This window comes from Ostrinia nubilalis, chromosome 18 (assembly GCF_963855985.1).
Source record: "Ostrinia nubilalis chromosome 18, ilOstNubi1.1, whole genome shotgun sequence".
Taxonomy (NCBI): domain Eukaryota; kingdom Metazoa; phylum Arthropoda; class Insecta; order Lepidoptera; family Crambidae; genus Ostrinia; species Ostrinia nubilalis.
Genome location: NC_087105.1, coordinates 3,951,368 through 3,971,787, shown reverse-complemented (window position 1 = coordinate 3,971,787; position 20,420 = coordinate 3,951,368). Strand labels below are relative to the sequence as shown.

The following is a 20,420-nucleotide window of genomic DNA, read 5'->3' as shown; positions in this document are numbered from 1 at the left end:
AGTGCTCTCAATGAAGGAAAAATTACAGGAACTTGACAAAAAAATAACGAGACAACTCTTTAATCTTTGCTCGGAATCAAATATTATTAAATTAATTACCATTTCAACAGCACATTTTTCTAAGACAAAGAATGAAGAAGCTAACTAACTACAACAACCGACAATTATTAAGCCAGTTTCACACTATCACCAAAGAGTGTTAGATACAAGTATGTAAGGTAAATTCAATTTAAATGGCCACAAAGCATAGCGCACGTGGCACTCGTCCGCAAGTGAAGTCACTATTATCTTTCGATTATGCATCGCAGACGCATTACGAGTAGTGCGGTAATACAACTCTTCGATTTCTGTAACATTATTACTTTGTTCCCCCTCTTGGACAGTGTGAAACCGGCGTTGTACAGTCAACAGCGCATCAGACTACACTTGAATAAATCGCACTCTTATCACAACTACGTGCAAGAGTTAGATGCGTCGTCGTCTGTTCTGTACCTCTAGCATGAAAACTAAGGCCCAGTTTTTTGATTCATAGTTAAAATAACAAATTGTTAAATTTTGCTACTAATGGTTAAATATTAACAAAATGCTAACTGATAGTTAAAAAATGTACTAAAAGTCAAGCTAACCATTGTTCGAAAAACATTTTTTTCTGATATTTAACCACTTGTCATTTGACATCTGTCAAACTTGACCATTGGTTATTTTAACTACGAATCAAAAAACCGGGCCTAAGTCTTCGAATCGTTTGCGTAATCAACAAAATCTCCAGCCTTCGAATTCAACGATAACGTCATGATTTCGATTTTCAAAATTAGCTTCATGCTACCATTTCTCATAATAAGTTCACATTACGTCACGTTCACAGTGCGCTGTTTAAGTTTCATACTAAATCTTTTGATGGCAATTCGAATACAACGATTCGAAGTCGAAAGTATTTCGTGCTAGAGGTAGGCACTGTATGCACGAGACGACACATAGTATAACGGATCAATAGGTGTGGTTGGTACAAACACTCACTAGTTGGGAATGTACACCTGCTTCAGCTTAGACTCGGCCTCGACGGCCTTGACGCGCTTCTGCTGCACGTACCGGTCCGTCGTCTTCCACATGTAGTAGTATTCCACGAGGTTCTTTAGCGTTTTCCAAGGGAGCTGTGAGAAGGAAATAGTGTTAATTGATTATACAATAAACATTTTGAGGAACATTATGTAAAAAAAGAGTTAGGCTGGGTTGCACCATCTTACTTACCGCACCAGTTATTGTTATACGGTTAAAGTTAGGTGGTGCGACTCAGCCTTAATTATGTCGCCAATACATAAAAATAGGTAAATTTAATTTTTTTGCAACTTGTGGACCTTTATATTACAAAAATTGAAGCAAATTTTGTTTTAGCCAGCCATCTCCATAAACGAATACAGGGAAGCACTGCACAAACAGATTATAAATCATTAAATGTTCGTGACGGTGAACAGTGCAACACACTTCAAGCTCGGACAAGAGGTGCGTGTGAGGATACAGTTAAATGCATCTTTATTGAGACTCAAGGGAAAGGGGGATATTTCATCTAGTACTCATCAATCATCATTAAATACATCATCATCGTCATTTCAGCCACAGGACGTCCACTGCTGAACATCACAACATCTCGTCGCGCCAGGTTGGCCTGATGGTTCCCACACCCAAGCCATTACCATAAGGGTCAACTCACAAAGTCCTGCCGAATGTCCGCGAAGTTCTTGCCGTACTTGTCGAGCGCCTCCTCGAACAGGTTGGCCTCGGAGGCCGACCACTCCTCCATCTCGTCGCGCCAGGCTGGCCTGACGGTTCCCGTACCCAAGCCACTACCATAAGGGTCAACTCACAAAGTCCTGCCGAATGTCCGCGAAGTCCTTGCCGTACTTGTCGAGCGCCTCCTCGAACAGGTTGGCCTCGGAGGCCGACCACTCCTCCATCTCGTCGCGCCAGGCTGGCCTGACGGTTCCCGTACCCAAGCCACTACCATAAGGGTCAACTCACAAAGTCCTGCCGAATGTCCGCGAAGTCCTTGCCGTACTTGTCGAGCGCCTCCTCGAACAGGTTGGCCTCGGAGGCCGACCACTCCTCCATCTCGTCGCGCCAGGCTGGCCTGACGGTTCCCGTACCCAAGCCATTACCATAAGGGTCAACTCACAAAGTCCTGCCGAATGTCCGCGAAGTCCTTGCCGTACTTGTCGAGCGCCTCCTCGAAGAGGTTGGCCTCGGACGCGGACCACTCCTCCATCTCGTCGCGCCAGGCAGGCCTGACGGTTCCCACACCCAAGTCATTACCATAAGAGTCAACTCACAAAGTCCTGCCGAATGACCGCGAAGTCCTTGCCATACTTGTCGAGCGCCTCCTCGAACAGGTTGGCCTCGGGAGGCCGACCACTCCTCCATCTCGTCGCGCCAGGCTGACCTGACGGTTCCCACACCCAAGCCATTACCATAAGGGTCAACTCACCAAGTCCTGCCGAATGTCCGCGAAGTCCTTGCCGTACTTGTCGAGCGCCTCCTCGAAGAGGTTGGCCCCGGACGCGGACCACTCCTTTATCTTGTTGCGACAGCGCCGGGCCTGACGGTTGCCGTGCTCAAGCCACTACCATAAGAGTCAACTCACAAAGTCCTGCCGAATGTCCGCGAAGTCCTTGCCGTACTTGTCGAGCGCCTCCTTGAACAGGTGGCCTCGGAGGCCGACCACTCCTCCATCTCGTCGCGCCAGGCTGGCCTGACGGTTCCCGTACCCAAGCCACTACCATAAGGGTCAACTCACAAAGTCCTGCCGAATGTCCGCGAAGTCCTTGCCGTACTTGTCGAGTGCCTCCTCGAACAGGTTGGCCTCGGAGGCCGACCACTCCTCCATCTTGTCGCGCCAGGCTGGCCTGACGGTTCCCACACCCAAGCCATTACCATAAGAGTCAACTCACAAAGTCCTGCCGAATGTCCGCGAAGTCCTTGCCGTACTTGTCGAGCACCTCCTCGAAGAGGTTGGCCTCGGACGCGGACCACTCCTTTATCTCGTCGCGGCAGGCTGGCCTGACGGTTCCCACACCCAAGCCATTACCATAAGGGTCAACTCACAAAGTCCTGCCGAATGTCCGCGAAGTCCTTGCCGTACTTGTCGAGCGCCTCCTCGAACAGGTTGGCCTCGGACGCGGACCACTCCTCCATCTCGTCGCGACACAGCACGGGGCCCGACGCGGGCACCAGTGACGAAAGCGCCGTCTCTATGCTGTAGCCCGACTTGTGGAGGGTGTCCATCGCGTGGAACTGGAAATAAGAAGGCAGGTTTAATGATAGAGATTCTTTATTGAACGGTAAAGGTGTCAGACTTGCATAATATTATCGTTAAGAAGTGATCTCTTCTAGACCTCTCGTCTAGACTCAGGACAGTTTTTTAAATAAATGAACACAATGAATGTCTACTTTCTTTTTAATAAAAATGTATCAATGTGTCTCTTGATATCAGCTGTTAGGTAGATATACCGAACAAATTCAAATTAGCACTATGTAAAACGCTACGTAGCCTTTGACCCAAGCCGTCCAATGTGTGCCGTACAGTGTTCCTCCAACCAGTTAAATGGTCAATCAGTTCAATAACCACTTAGATCCTTAAGGCCTCAGCCTCGAATTTAGCGGGCAGCGGGGCGGCGGCGGTAGCGGCAGGATCTTATGCGTAAAATCAAATAGACCGGTTCTCGAAAACAGCGGCGCGGGAGCGGGCAACGAGCGGGCAGCGCACTCCTTCTTTTGCCCACAATAAATCGAGCGTTAGGAATAAATTTGAATGGAAATAAAATTGTCGCCGTTGTTCAGACATTTCGTTTGCGAATAAAAACAAATATCTCGACAACACAACCCCGAACACAACACTTCGCCGCTAAAGCGCCGCGCGAGCTGCCCGCTTGTTTCGAGAACGGGTCTGCGTTGCCCGCCCCGCTCCCGCGCCGCCGCCGCTGCCCGCTGAATTCGAGGCTGAGGCCTTATACAGTGCGCTTTTTGCAGCGATACAAATCGATCCAGTCTGGAATCAAAAACTGCTCGTGCTCGGGCGTCCAGACCAGTCTTAGCTCCTCGTTGTTACGTATGTAAGGCTAGTTTCGGCGCTTTTATTGGCGGTCCTGTAGTTGTAAGATCCTGGCTACACAGGAGTTGCAGCGGTGGGAACGAAAGGTGGGAATACTCACGAGGGTGATGTCTCGGCTGGCGTTTTTATTGGCGGTTCTGAAGCTGTAAGATCCTGGCTACACAGGAGATGCAGCGGTGGGAATAGTCTTGTATACTCACGAGGGTGATGTCTCGGCTGGCGTTTTTATTGGCGGTCCTGAAGTTGTAAGATCCTAGCTACACAGGAGTTGCAGCGTTGGGAACGAGAGGTGGGAATCACGTATACTCACGAGGGTGATGTCTCGGCTGACGATTTTATTGGCGGTCCTGAAGTTGTAAGATCCTGGCTACACAGGAGTTGCAGCGGTGGGAATAGTCTTGTATACTCACGAGGGTGATGTCTTGGCTGGCGTTTTTATTGGCGGTCCTAAAGTTGTAGATCCTGGCTACACAGGAGTTGCAGCGGTGGGAATAGTCTTGTATACTCACGAGGGTGATGTCTCGGCTGGCGTTTTCATTGGCGGTCCTGATGTTTTAAGATCCTGGCTACACGGTCAGAATACGGTGGGAACGAAAGGTGGGAATACTCACGAGGGTGATGTCTCGGCTGGCGGCGGCGGCAGACATGTGCAGCGAGGGCTGCTTGACGCTGGAGGAGCAGTCGAGCGCACGCGCGAAGGTGCCCACTGAGCGAGACACTACCAGGAACTGGTCGATTTGCCGGTCCGTTAGCCCGTGTTCTGGTGTCCAGACCAGTGTTTCTAGTTCCTCGTTGTTGCGTGTGTCCTCTTCGCCTAGAATTTGGAAAAGAAAAAAAGTTTACATTTGCGTCATTGTGGTGTGGTAGCGCAATAAGGCACATCTAATATTTCGCTAAACTCTAGACACTGTTTGTTTGTAAGATGAAGACAAAAGTTGTGCCCCAATATGCAAACTCCAAGATTTTAATATCTAGATGTCTGTTGCGTCTAAAAAAAGGTAAAGAAATAAAATACTGATGTGCTCTTTTTCTTTAACCCTTACATGCATAAATTAAAATCTTATAGTTAAAAACAATGAAAAATAAATTAAATGTACGAAATTTAATGGGTCAATACGACAGAGCAGTTGTAGGTTATTGTAGAAAATAATGAATGATCATAAGGAAGAATTTACCTATTACAACGAACTATTCTGTATTGTGATAAATAAAAAATAATTTCACTACAGTAGCAAATCAATAGTTGTATCAATAAACAGGTCTTACCTTCTTTTAATAAATTAGTTACTTCAGTCTGATATCTACTTCCAACTCTGATTTCTCCCTTATCTGCTAATAAAGTCTTTTGTGAAGGATCAAATACTAAACAATAAAAAAATGCGTCCTGAAACAAAACAGAAAGAGGTGTATTAAAATATATTTCTGTTATTTAGCTAAAAGAAATTAAATTAACAATAAATCAGTACAGAATTATAACTGATAGATAAATTATTTTATCATGAATTAGACTGTTTGGAATTTTGAAATGCAAGTGATAAGTCACAGAGGGTAAGGGGGATCATGACCGCGTTTGATGGTTGCTTTGTTTAAAGACGAAAATTATCATTGACAACGGAAATGCCACTTAAGGCTACGAGAGACCATAAATCTGAGCCACGCACTGAACACTTGACTACTAAACCTAATGTTCGTAATAATGTTCGCACCATTAAAAATATTACGGCTCTGAATGAGTGAGAATGAATGTAAGTAGTAAGAGACATAAAAAGTAAAATAAATCGTCGCTTGTCTATGTGGCGACGTAAATTTTAAACGACATACACTCATTTCGTCATGACAGTGATGGACTCAGGGGAAGAAGGGCTCATAAAATTTCATACTTTTTGGGTACGGTATATCTTTGGTAAGAGGTAGTTTAACTGGTTTCTAATAACTTACTTCAATTATTTTTGGCACAAAAAGTGATTTTTGTATTTCTTCAAAATGGACAGCGTGATTACTGGCAGGTGACGTCATCAGAGCTTTCACCAAAGGACCGTTTCCAAAAACTGGGCCAGCTTGATCATTGTTTGTGAAAAACATCCTAAGTAGCTGTCACTTATTGTTACTTCACTTGGATTGCTGTACAGCCTACTCAGAATATAAAACATTTTGTCAGTTTAATTTAGAACTAACACTAACATGCAATGTTTTGCTGTTGCCCTAGTACTACAGCATAGGCCCTCCCTCGCCCTTAGTCCGCCACTGTTCTGTTCCGTGTCCGGTACATACTCACATCCTTATTGAGATAGCTGAGCAGCGACTCTGTCTCGTTGAGCAGCGTGACGGTGCACTTGCCGCGGATGTGTGTCGCCGGCAGCGTCTCCACGTGCCTCGAGAGGAACAGCTCGCGGTGCTTCGCCTGGTGCCGCTGCTTCGGCGCGAGACCGTCCGTGCCCGGTAGCTCGCTAGATTCCTCCTCCATCGCCGCTGGAAACGGTAACGAGATAATGTTCATTATTGTTGTTGAAACAGCCACACATTAGACACATTGAGGTATGTCTTGGGATATAGGCCATTTATTGCAGATTCTACTTGATAAACTGTGTAAAATGTAACTAAACTAATGCTCGCCATTGACAGCAGTAACACTTAGGCAATAAATAAGATAGTAAACTTTGTCTATTTCATTCATTGTTGTCTCATAAAACTTATTACTTGAGCAAAGCACAACTAGCAGCAGATGGTCAGTTAAGACGCACTGTAAATCTTTGGAGTGTTTCTAATAGCGTGCTCAATTCGTATAAATTGACAGCTACGAGCTAGGATCGTTAATTGAACAAAATTATAGCAATGCAATGCACTTTACGCGTACGACTTAGTACGTATAACAAACGAGATAGTAACGAATGATTATTGCTGAAAAAATACGATGTTGAAATATCTTATACTATCTGTTCGGATAATCAATAGATTATACGGATTGCAACGTTACGAATTGTCGTGTTGCTAACAATTCGTATATCATCGAATTCATCCAGCGGTGCAGTGTGCCATTGAGTCGAGTGCATTGGAGCGGACGGCGCACCGTGCAGCGTGTCGTTTGCGTAAGAGTCGGCGGAAACGTGGTTGCCTTGCGCCGGGTAATGCACTTGGGCGCACGACAAGACCGCGATCATAGTGCACACTACACCGGCTATAGATTAACCGGCCAATTGCACAAATCATTTGCAATTTCTGGCCATCAATCAACACTTCTCCTGGCGTAATGGACCGAAGCAAACGATGTAATGAAAAAGTTGGCTGGGGCAGAGAGGATATCTCGGCTCAGTGCACGGGTCAGGTATTTTCCCATAATATTGATACGGTTTGATGGTTAAAGTTAATTAAGCATATATTTAACCAACCCGAAAGGACTAAAATTGTAAATAAATTGGATATAAAGAGTAATTTCACTGATCCCACAAACTATTGAGACTGCTTTATTTTTAAAAGTATTGCCACTCTCCCATAGATAGATTTTGTATGGAAAAAGACAAACTATGACGTAACTTATTTGCCAACTTATTTCTAACTTTTTATAGCTTTCCAAACTTACAATGATTTGATTTTAGATGGTTTTTTTTTCTTTTAGGGATTTCTGTCAACTACCCAAATTCTTTATGTCATCAGATTGTAAACGATGATAAGGTAGAGCATACTAAGTGAATGTTATTCGCCCGTGTCCCGTGTGAATGTTATAGCAGATATTCAGGCCAAGTTATAAGAATGCAAGAAGTCATTGAGAGAGTTCTATTCCTTGCTGTCCGCATAATGAACATGTAGAGTCAATTTAGGTACCGATTTTAATGAGCTGCGTAATCGCAGTTTGTCGGCCAGAGTTCGTATGGAAATTGTGACCTATAAGTTGTAAATACCTCTTTCGAAAGATAACTGCATAATAAAATTATTGATTTCACTTACAGTTTCAAACTTTAGAAAATGCTAAAGTGAGTCAAATCTAGCCAAATGATGAAACCTAATAAGAACTGTGTCCCGAAATTGTATTCAGTCAACATGCCCATTGATTATTCTGATGATTTTTTCAATTCGAATAACTATTTTAGCAAAAGCGGTTCTGGTGTGACCATGGCTCTTGTATATTGATATCGCAATAAATAACGCGGAGAGGCATAATTTTATTATCATTATACGTAAATGTGCGCGAGATAATTTAATGAATGTTAATTATTTACATCCCGGGTGCGCCCGCGCCGGGCGGGGGGAGGCAGGTGCGCGAGAAACGTGCACACGTCATCTTATGATTTTTATGCGTCCGTGTACCGGCCGCCATTACGGCACGCGTTATTACGCCGATCGTAAAGACGTGTCCGCCATTTTATATTATTTTAAAGTAAAAGTGCTAGAAGACAAAAGCCTAAAATTACAGTTGCCGATGAATCTAGCTTTGTCATAGTTTTATTTAGGATTCAACTACAAATAGTTTTCCTAGTCGTTCCTAGGCATTGATGATTTATAAATAGACGTCGCATTGATCTGACTCAACAGTATGTAGTTGGATAGTGAGCACGAATGTTTGATCAAGTTTATTAGTAGACAATTTTAAAACAATCAAAGCCAGCCGTTGAAGTGATCGCTTTCGGTGTTGTTTTTTGTCGGGATTGTCGTTAAGTCAAAGAGGGGCGTTGTCGACGAGTAGGTAAAGGGATCGGCGGCGTCCCCGCGGACTGACAAAAGCGCGACCCCTGCGGGGCGAAGTCGCTTGGCCTCGCGTCGCGTCACGCGCTAACAATCTTGTGACTATTCGAATGCTACAAACATAATCAATTAAGTAATTGAATCGTATGAGATTTACATCGAACTCAAGGAAGTTTTGGTAATGGCTGTTTTTAAGAATTTTGAGAGGAGTACCTATCGAGAGTTAAATGTGAGTGGTGCGGTCGGCGGGAGGGGGTGGCGCGGTAATCAGGGGTTGGGTAGGCACCGGCTACTTATTATTACCACAGTCTCACACAGACACCTCTCTAATCACGCGCCGTAACAATAAAGCCCTGTTTGCTAAACCGATGGCGTTAAACGGGGGTGAGACCGACAGATGGCACGTAACAAAAATTGCTCGTGTTTGTGGAAGGTAGCTTCAACCAACACCGAGGAAAAATCTCGGTCAAGGATATTATAAACACAGCTTTTCGTATTAAATTATGAAGCGGGTTCGAAGGAAGAACTTTATATTTCTACCCTGAAGTTAACCCATTATTGATATTAGGGATGAGCAAGAAAAGAAACAAGGGGAAGAAATAATTCAAAGGCAAGCGGGTGAACTAATTCCATCGTCGATACTCGATAGAGATGAGACCGGCTAGAACTGGAAATGTTAGGTCTGTTCGACCGGCACGCGATACTGCGCCGTGTTGAAACAGTTCAACCATCGATAGTATTGCAATTGCATCGTTTAGTTGCTGAAATTAATTAGTGCTATATTATTAGGTACAGTTGGTTAATTAGTTTTACTTGCTGGTGCTTGTTATCATAATGAGCAGAGTTTTCTAGAACCTTTTCATTATTTATTCTCTATAACTAAGATGTTACGACTGCTCGGTTTGTTGTCAAAAGATAATTAAACCACCAAATGTTTGTCCAATAAATAGTACATATTACTAACATGTCGTATAACCTTGTTTCCTGATACCCAAGAAACAGATATTAACGAAATATAATGTCAATTTCGTTTCAGTTACAAAGAAAACCCACGCTATTTTTATGAAATGTGTTTCTCCAAGCTAATGATCAGTATCTTGATAAATGTTCAAAGGGGATGTTAATTAGTGTGTCGATTGGATGCATTCTGAAATTCAAATATTACGAATTTGCTATATCTATTTCAAAGAGTGATGTCGGTGCTTGTAGATCGGGCTGAATCTGCGATGAAGTTATGATTATGAATAATATTTATTATGTGTGGTTTGCCAAAGAATGTTTACTATAGTCTATCAGAAGTATAATATTAGCTTTGTTTATGTTAACTCAATAAGGCATTCAATAGAAGATTCCGAGATGAGTAAGATGGTCATTCTAACACAAACCAAGTTGCAGGACGTGGTCAACAGCGGGATGTGCAATTAGGCGTTAGTCGATTCAATTTAGAATAAGAGAGTGGGAAGTGTTTTGGAATTATCGATGCATCTTGTATCCGATAAACATCACTAGAGCGGCGCGGCCCGCCATTTACCGCGACGCCCGGCCCCGGGGGCGGCCGCCGAATTGCGGGGGATTTACTTTATGATAATTATTTCGATTGCCATCGCCAGGAAAGAGCCGGGGCGCACTCGAAGCGATCCCGACTCTTGAGACGAGCGTGGCGAACGCCCGTAAAAATCACAGCTCTCACGCCGCGCCACTTTTTATCGTCACCAGGTAATTTGCAAAGTGATTGGCTTATATCATTAAGTTAGGGATTGCTAAATTAAAAGCCAATTGCCGATTTTAATGTCAAAGAACAGACAGTACAGACATAAACTTCTTCGAAATAATTATGAATAAAGTAAGTAATCTCTCTAATCTTCAGTCTAAACTGAATGAGAAAAAGCTTACGAATAGAATACAAGTTAATTTTAATAAGATTAGTAAGCTTTCCCTGGAAATTAATCTGCCTGGTAACATTTTTGCACAAATACATGAAAAGAACATCGGTTCGATCTCTAAAATTTGACTGGTCAAAAAGAGTTCAACGCATTAAGAATTTAGAAGATAACGACCATAAAGTCAAGCTGTTATAAAATAAGGTGCCGAATGTCCAAGTAGCAAGGTAACAATTTGTATTAAATGTCAGCATTTCTAGAATGTTAACCAAATACATTTTTCAACATTGATCTTCGGTGTGTGCTCTACGAAACTCAGTTATGAACCGAGGAATGTTAGATCTTTTAGCTACGGCAGTACTTATTATTATTCTGTGCTACGGCGTCCATCTCGGTACACATAAGACTAATACTGAGTCAGATTTGCTCCAACTTTTCTACACCATGAATTTCATACTACTCACTAGACAAAATGTCAAAGAGTATTTCTGATTACTAGATTCCATACACTAGCATAAAGCAAAATTAAATGTCAATGAAATCCATTTCGTAATTTGAGATGGTAGTCAACCGTAGGTAGACAACGTGAACGTGATTAAATGGAGACGTGCATGCATTTTGTGATAACAGACAACATTCCTAGAAACAAGCGGAATGCGGAATGACGACAGCCATCATGCGAGCCTTATGAATACTACAGTTATTATAGCCACTCGACATGAGCCACTAAAACTAAAAACTAAGTAGAGTTAAAAAATTACCTCATCAAAGTCAAAGTCAAAGTCAAAATTTCTTTATTTGTTTAGACTAATAAATAGTTCTTACAAATCGTCATAAAATATGCTCTTAAGGAGCCTCTACATGTCTCATAATCTTTTTACCCTACCAGCGCATCTTCAAGTTACTCGATTTGAAAACATTCAAATAACTTATTCAGCGACATAAGCTATAGATAACGGCTTTTATTATGTATCGACCGTTATGTTAATTGCGTTTGTAACATGTGTGAAGAACGTTATGTGAAGTAGGCAATAGAAGAATATCGAGTACATAATAGTTACGACAATTATAAATTTGCAGAAACAGTTAAAAAAGGTCGAACTATAGGTAATAATCATAACATCAGAGTGAGAGAGATACTAAACATCAATAAGCTATAATTTGCAATTCGTCCGCCCAATGGGCGCGACGATTAGATTTGAAGCGCAACGGATTATAAATTTGATTTCTAGTCATGACAAATTTCAAACAAAATTTACAGGTAGAGCCCAAAAACGATTCCACTATCTTGTACGTATGTATGACACACATGGCCCACATTCGGTACTCTGCATCTTGGGCTTAGGATTATCTTTCTTATGGGACAATAGGTTGATTTCAAGCGTCCAATCCAATACTACCACTGATCACTTTTAAACAAAATCCTTTTACTCTACATTGTGCCACATCTAGGATCCAGCTCCGAACCAGAGCGGATCGAGAGAAGTTTGTAATCATAGGACGGTGGATATAAAACGTATTTTGATAAGTTGTTCTTCTCAAGTGGCATATAACAGTTACTTTGAGCTTTGGTATTAGTAGGCATGATGGATCACCAACCATAAGCCGCCTTCGAAATGTTGAGTAGAAAGCATATACTCAAAAGTATTTTTAAAATAAATCAATTAGGCTTATTTGATAGGCTCGTGAGATCCACCAGTAGCTATAGAACCTCTACCGCCTTCGAATAAAAGAACGGACGTACGTAACTATACAGGGTGGCCAGAACAGTGAAGTCTAAAAGAAAAATTTAGATTCCTTACATCAAGGTGTACCTAAATCACCCCCATGTATGTAATACGATTGTGCTTAGTTTAGGAGATAGAGTTAATTTTGTGATATTTTAAAATTTTATGACCTAGTAGGCTTTAAACATTTTTATCTTTTTTTTGGGTTGACTTTTTTCAGATTTCTTTTTTTCGACAGATTTGTTATTAATTGCAGATGTTTGAAAAAAATAATCACCTTCCTATCTTTGATTCAACGTACAAAAGTTTTGCTAGAAACATGAAAATTATGCTTTTATCAGAACACTATCAAATTTTCAACTTAAAAGTTTAGGTAAAAAAAAGAACTTCCATCCATAGGTCCAAAACCATTTTAAAAATGTTTAAAGCCTACTAGGTCATAAAATTTTAAAATATCACTAAATTAACTCTATCTCCTAAACTAAGCACAATCGTATTACATACATGGGCGTGATTTAGGTACACCTTGATGTAAGGAATCTAAATTTTTCTTTTAGACCTCACTGTTTTGGCCACCCTGTATATAACAATATATCTTCTTCTAATGCATAAACCGTCCGTGTTAGTTACATCATTTAAACTCAAAAACGGCTGGACAGATTTTGATAAAATTTGGATTAACATGTAGGCTACTTTTATTCGACTACTTACCTAAAAAGGAGAGTAATGTTTTTAGGAAGCTAACAAACTGCGATTAGTCCTTAGTACCATCTCAATGACCACAATCATTGTCTATTGGGTGGTACGAAGTTCGCCTGGACAGCTAGTTATTATGACGGTATTGCTCACGTTTGGTTTGTTATCCAACATAGTTACAGTGTCGTTTTGTAGTACTGTAAAATTGGATTAAATTTCAAGCACAGTTATGCTTTTGATTGGTTGAATTTGAATATTTAGACCCATTACAGTGTCGAATCTATAGACTGCGATTGAATCGAGTTTCAGCGTTGTAATGTTGCGGGCAGCAATATTAGCAGCATAAGATTTGAACAATTAAAACGTATTTTACATATTAGTAGTTGTCAAAATGTCAATGTTCCTAAACATTCCGGTAATGAGGACAAAGGTTGACCAGCAGCAAGCCGTGAACTCGCATGAATATGGATAAGCCGTGCTCAGAGCTTAAGTGTGCATACAAAGATACATACAAAGAAAGAGCTTTGTTAAAATATTACAGGTGGCATACCGTGCGGTGTCGGCACCGTCCTGAATTATCTACAAAGTTTTATCTTATCTTTCGTACATAGTGGCGTTTCGAGTAACTTATTGATACCTTGTAAAAGAGTTTAGTGCTCTACATTTAAGATTTATGATAGCTAACAGTTGTTGGAAAAGTTATTGAAGAATTTTACACCATCTTTCATAGGTCGTCAACAATCGATTTCATAGCCTTTGGAGCTCGCCTGCCGCATGCCGGGCTTCGATGCACTGGCCAGCATACTTTGTGGTTCGGCGGTGAGATTAATTTGGCAATTTAATAACACCGGATTATGGATCCACACGCGTCACTACGCAACTAATTAAAGCGTAGGCAAAGAGAAAATGGCAATCTGTGGAGTTCTGCCCCCCGTTAGTGGGGGGGTGTCGGTTACGTGTGCCCCCTTGGGGTGGTCGGGTGTATGGTTTTTCTGCTCGGGCATCCTTTGCTTACTTATTGATCCAGTCAAATGTGTGGAGGTGGCGCTGTGGGTGGCGCGCCCGGCCCCGCGCCCCCCGAAGGGGGTACGTCCAAATAAATCTGCCCGCCCGCGAAACACCGCAGTGACAACAGTGGCGGCCGGTAAGATGCGGTCTCGCTGTTGCCATTCATGCTGTCGCCAATGAATCCGGGCGACCTCGAAGATGCGAGGTCGGGCGGTTGTTTCGGCCAGACATAAAAATCGGCGAGTGCCATTTTAATTGGAATGATTTCCATCGGAGGCAACGCCGTGCGCGACCTTAGAAACAGGCATGCGCGCGACCGCTGGAGGTAGCTAGTGGTGAAACCGCGACGCTTCTACTCTTTACGAGGGTCAATGCCGTTTGAATTCGAAACAACGCTAACTAATGGTTGATTTTGATTAAACAATCCACATGAAACAGATACCAATCTCATATAAAGAGAGCCCTCCGATAGAAATGGTCATATGCTTTGTTGACATGCCCCGGGGACACGATTTGATCAAGACTACGACCCCCATTCATGATCAAATGATTCAAAGCAGAATAATGAAGTTCTGAGAGTTAAGACGAAAACAAGAAAAAAAAAACAATACTACCACAACAAACTATTTTTGCAAATAATACCTATAATAATAACTAATCAAAACCACAAATCGTTAACTCCTTAAGCCGCTGCTATGAAGTACCAAATTGAAAAAAAAAAAAAAAAAAGCTTTTAATATGAACTTCAATCTGTTACATTTATTGTAAATACTGGAAAAATTAAAAGTAGGTCATAGTTCTAAAGTTTAATTAAGTCTTATTCTAACCACATCCTGCAAGCAAAGACAGCAGAACGCATAGGATGCTATAAGTTGTTGTTGCAACAAAAATTACAAACCAATTTAAATACAAAATTTACAAAGTTACATTTCCTCAAATGTAAATACATGGATAATCCAAAAAACATGGGTTTATTTCAGTAAATTTAAGGTAAGATCAATACTCAATCATATCTTATTGCTTTATCACATTAGCTCTTACAATCGTAGTGGATTTTCTTTGCGCACAGGACATTATAATAAAGAACTGTAAAACGAGACGAATTCTAGCAAAATAAATATAGCACACCAAGAAATAACAGAAAAGAAATAATTTAATGTGACCATAAAATACCTCTATATCGTAACATTCGCAGCCCATTTCTTTACTACGCGATAAGGTGTGAATCATTCCTAGTCATATTCGGAAAGGCTAGACAAGTCAGGTAGGGTTCCTTCAGAAACCTTACTAAAGTACGTTAGATATTAATTTCTAGTCGAATCATACGTCAGAAACCTACTTATGAAAGGCATGGATGCATTAACCGATTGCCAATTATTATTTTATCTAACTTTTAATTAAATATGTAATCAATCACGGGTGGACTTTGTCGCCGAATGAATTTCATGTTTACCAGCTATTTGCCAATGTGGCAGACCGCATTTATGACAAACAGAGAAACACGAATCGAATTTATTAAAAAAAAAAAGTAATGTATAATAGTGATTCATCTATCTAACCAACAACATCTTTCAACTCTAGGACTGAACTTATTTCTGTTACAGAACATACCAGAACAGACGCTATGGATTTACGTTTTTATGTGGGCCACACCAAGCCGCTTATTCAGTGCTTTTAAGGCCACGTTCATAGCGCACAGGCGGAGTTTAAAGCGGAGCGGAAAACCGATTCATGTGTACGTATGAAAAAGTAAAGGCGCAAGCGGAATTCTGGCGCTTTGCACTGATTTGGTGCTGAAATGATAATATCAGTTTTCTCCCACAAACTAATAACATTTTGTGGTATAGAAGCGATTTTGCTCTAATACTACGGAAAAATGTCAAGTTATAAATTAAGTTTAAACTTATTCCAAAATAAGCGTAAAAGTTAAGTCTGAAAATAAAGAGTAAACGCTGAAAACAGCTGTGATACTTGACTTGAAATTATCAGATAGTTGATTTTGTCCGCTCACGTTTAGCACTAATTTACTCGCTAGTCTACTGTGCGGGTACGAGCACTAGACCTGTATTATGGAACATCACTCAACTACGAATCTACTTTCAAGAATAGGTTCAAGCCAGTGATTTGTCTAAATGTTTCAAATCATTAAGGAGTTCAATAATTACAATAAAGAAAGAACATTACTCGTGTAAACAGTCCCTTCTTTTCTTTAGTCAGGTGACAGGAAATTTTTATGAAATTCTGGGAAAATAGAGTTTCATACTATTATTGTAATTCGGCGAGCAGTAAAGCACAATGAACAATGATTAGACAATATTAGGAAACTGATCAATATCATGATAAGTGATAACGAAATTGCCCTATGTTTCATAATCTTTCACGAGTTAGTGGCAGGTAGTACCTGCCAAGAATAGAACGGAACCTCGACTCCTGCACCTTTAGGTAATTGTCTAGCTAAACTTAGGGGCCTTGACACAGATTATGCCTTGCATGAAAGCTCAAATTCGTTCGGTATGCTAAATTGAGGGTTCTTGAAAGAACTATAGAGCTTTCAGTATGTACAAATGCCCGACGGATAGATCGAAGACTGTAAAGTTTGCGGGAGCGGAACACCTATAGAGTTTGTAAAACAGAACCTAAGTATGTAAATAAAAAGAATATTATCTGTACGGACGACGCGTCAACTCAAGGTTAACACAGTGTCACATTATAAACATAATACCAATGCGAATAAAATATTTTTCTTTAAAATGTCTGGAAACTAACATTGTAACAAAAACATCTAGATTCGCGATTGTAGATTTGAATTTGGTCTGAAAATTTTATTTTTGAAGTAGTAATTTGTTTGCGATTGCGGTCAAATACCTGCCTTGTCTTACATAAAAAAAATATTACACAAACACAACATTAAAATTTAACCCAACATTACATCGAAAATATGCATAAACCGAGGTATCTTGTAACTCCAGTTAGTTTTGGTTTCAGCTGCAAATCCTGTAATATCGTGATGTAGGACAGTTATTCTGTATTGTCTTCACCGTCCATTGTAGCACGCATTTAATTTCTTGGAGAAAGCTATGTTAGCATACAGACAAATGACTTCCAGAGCCTTTCGAATTTTTCATAAATATGTAATTTTCGGGTAATCGACACCAAAGATGTTAAATTCAGATCATCAGGCGGAGTCTTCAGAATATCAATGTGTCCATAAATAACACCTCCGGTTGTCTTCATATGAATTTCAATTGGTATTATGACACCGTTATATTCAGGATCTAACCGGATAGGTCAATCTTACCAAGTCTGAAAAATAAATATTGCCGAATTTAAGACTAAAATTGCCTGAAGCGTTTCTTCACAAGAAGTGTTTGTTTGAAACATGAGCTAGAATTCTTTGAGAAATAAATATTGTATGGGATTCTGCGAAGGACTGAGTTCTCGACTTGGTCATCCATACTATTCGTCGTACACATACTACGGGCAGCTGCAGGTAAAAATAGGCTGCATGTTGGTCATTAATTTAACAATAATTTTATTGATGTAAAAACTACCGAGTTTTTATTTCTCTGAGAAATGTAATATTCTCGTATCATCATCATGTAGGGGAGAGTTCGGTATATTGTACCGCCGGATAAATTGTACCACCCTCATATTTCGTAAAGTATTTATTGAATGTCTGTAATTGCAACACTCAGTGATACACAACTAAATTCAATTAATATTGGCCATATGGTTAGTGCCGTGACAATTAAAACGTTTGTTTTATTTTGAAAAGATTTTTTTCCTCGTTTTCAAGTAACTTTTGACAAAGCATATTTAGTTTGTAATTTTGTTAAATTTAATCACACAGTGTTTCAAATTTATTATTTAGAAGCGTAAATTAGTGTGGATTACAATTATTTGAATCATTTTTCGGTATTTGTAAGCTATATTTTTTATCGATTTTTTAAAAGCACTATCACCTAGTCGGTTAAATTGTACCACATCAAGTTGTATGGAATTTTACCAAAGGATTTTGAATTTTTTTTAGTAAATCATATTTTGAAGTTATAATAGCATAGTTATGTTTGACTTAACACATTGAACGCCAACGCGGTCAATGTTGTCCGACACTGCACTTTCCTACCAGGCCAAGTAAAAATTTCATTTTTTTTTCAATTTTCGTCGATAGTTTTTTTTTGTTAAATCGTTACATTATAAACATAAATAAAGGATTTTATTAACATATAGTTGTTTTTGAGTCTCTACATCGTATTATTAAGCGTCGGACATCATTGACCCCCATGGCCCCAGCGAGCGAAAATTCGAAAATCCGTTCCGTAGGGCCGCGCGGTCATGTTGTCGACCATCCCCGCTAGCATCCAAAAAAAAAAGAGAACAACCAAAAAAATAATGAGTTGTACATTGGTAGGTTTTTGATATATTATATTACGCATAAATAGGAATATTATAAGGTATAAAATGAGAAACGAAACTAGCAGGATAAGTCGTAAATAGTGATTAAAAATAATAATAAATTAATCGATGATACCGTAAAAGGAACGCTAAAAGTGATTTTTTTCAAATTGTTTTAATTAAAAAAGGATTAATTTTTCTTTAAAAAATTGAATTTATCAATAATTCGTATAAAAGTTGTCCAAAACTGAGCCGTTGCAGCTATGGCTTTGTCAGGAAGGCGCTACTATCAATACTGAACTATTAGTTCCGATTTTTGCCTCGTTGGACAGCCATATAATTATGACATTTACAGGAAGGTGCTACTAACAACTGGGTTATTAATCCAATTTTTGCGACTTGACGTTTTAGAAATTGTTTGACTGTATTTTGAATTTTTCATCCATCACTGTAGTGTCACTTTCGATCGGTTCTTTTTTCAAAACAATATTGAATTGTCAGTATATCTACAAATAATATTTAAAAATATACTTAAAATTAAAAATAATTATAATGACATAGCTGATTTAACATGCCTATAATAATTTGACCTACATGAATAATAAAAAAAGTTTTAGAATAGAGTATCGATAAGAGAAATTTTTTTTTCATACATTAAACAAATCTATTTTTCTCGACAATCCTGCTAGGTGTAAGCATCTAATAAGTACAATAATTTATGCCACTAATAAGGTTTTAAATGGCATAAGTTTTGTAGCTGTACAAAGAACTTAGTACCTGTACCAACCCTTCATACAAAGTGGTTGTTCAACAATGAAAGGGATTTTTTTTTATTGTCCTGCATAATATAAATTATGTAAAATAAGTAAACGATATGTTTTAATTAATAAACCGTTATTATCTTGCTAAAAAGTTGATACATTTGCAAAAATGCATTGTATAATTACCATGTTTCATTGCGCTACCGTTATCCACATTTTTTTTTCTAAGTCCGAGCTTTACTTGAGAACCAAGTGACGTACACTAATCTTGGGAGCCGCGCGGGTCAGCTTATATGAGAATTATTGAAGAAATGCTGTCCATCGGCTCAATGCAGAGGTTTGAACATAGGTCTGACTCGCGGTCATCATTGTCCGACGCGGCCCGAACAGAAAGTTAAAGTGTCGCCCATCATTGTCCCCCATGGCCCGAACGGAATAGTGCCATTTTTAGGCTGGCAGCGAAGGTGTTAATAATAAATGAAAGCAAAAGACTGGCAAAGTAGATTAGGACAAGTGTGCGTTACGATAATTGAAATTACAAAACTTGTACTCAAAATCGTGATAACGTGTAAAACAATATCGATTGTCTATGTTATTAACTACTGTTCCTTTTCGTTACCTAATTCGTTAAGAATGTGTCGTATAATATTTTGCCATAGTTTTTTTACAGGCTTGAAATTTATTGAAATCCTATTTAGTAACCTAGTGGTACAAATTATCGAACCGGTTGGCTAAATTGGACCGAAGCTCTGAACTCGTATTTTGTTGATTTGTGCTAAATATACAACAATCATGTTGATTAATACCTATGAAATAGTAAGTTGAATAATTTCTCTTTTATTATATACCATGGACATTAGCAAAAACAAAACAAAACTATGTGTAAAATGGGATTGAAAAAAACTGGTCCAAATTACCGGACTCTCCCTTATTGCGGCCAAACAATGACCTTTTTATGCAGATTTTTAAACTTACAGACTCTCCACTTTGATCGATCTAAGCCGGGAATCAAACTTTCTTCGTTATGAGGTGGCAGGGCAGAGTTGACTTTATAACGTTTATTTAAAGACACATATTCTGTTAGTAGTGGTGTATATTCAGGAGGAGCATAACAATTTACCGCGTCCTTCTAAAATAAATCGTAGATTGATGGTCAGCACTTGCATTTTGAATA

General features: G+C 39.8%; 1 protein-coding gene across 1 annotated transcript in view; it reads right to left on the bottom strand.

The window, feature by feature from the left end:
* The window catches only part of LOC135080849 (metastasis-associated protein MTA2), a 70,844-nt gene that overhangs the window by 13,420 nt on the left and 37,004 nt on the right, over positions 1 to 20,420 (bottom strand). Inside the window, exons 4-8 of the mRNA XM_063975575.1 lie at positions 6,378 to 6,571; positions 5,369 to 5,486; positions 4,714 to 4,916; positions 3,097 to 3,285; positions 1,018 to 1,151 (exon numbers count right to left, since the gene is read on the bottom strand). Coding sequence (XP_063831645.1) covers positions 1,018 to 1,151; positions 3,097 to 3,285; positions 4,714 to 4,916; positions 5,369 to 5,486; positions 6,378 to 6,571 — 838 coding nt within the window. The remainder of the gene's footprint in view (positions 1 to 1,017; positions 1,152 to 3,096; positions 3,286 to 4,713; positions 4,917 to 5,368; positions 5,487 to 6,377; positions 6,572 to 20,420) is intronic.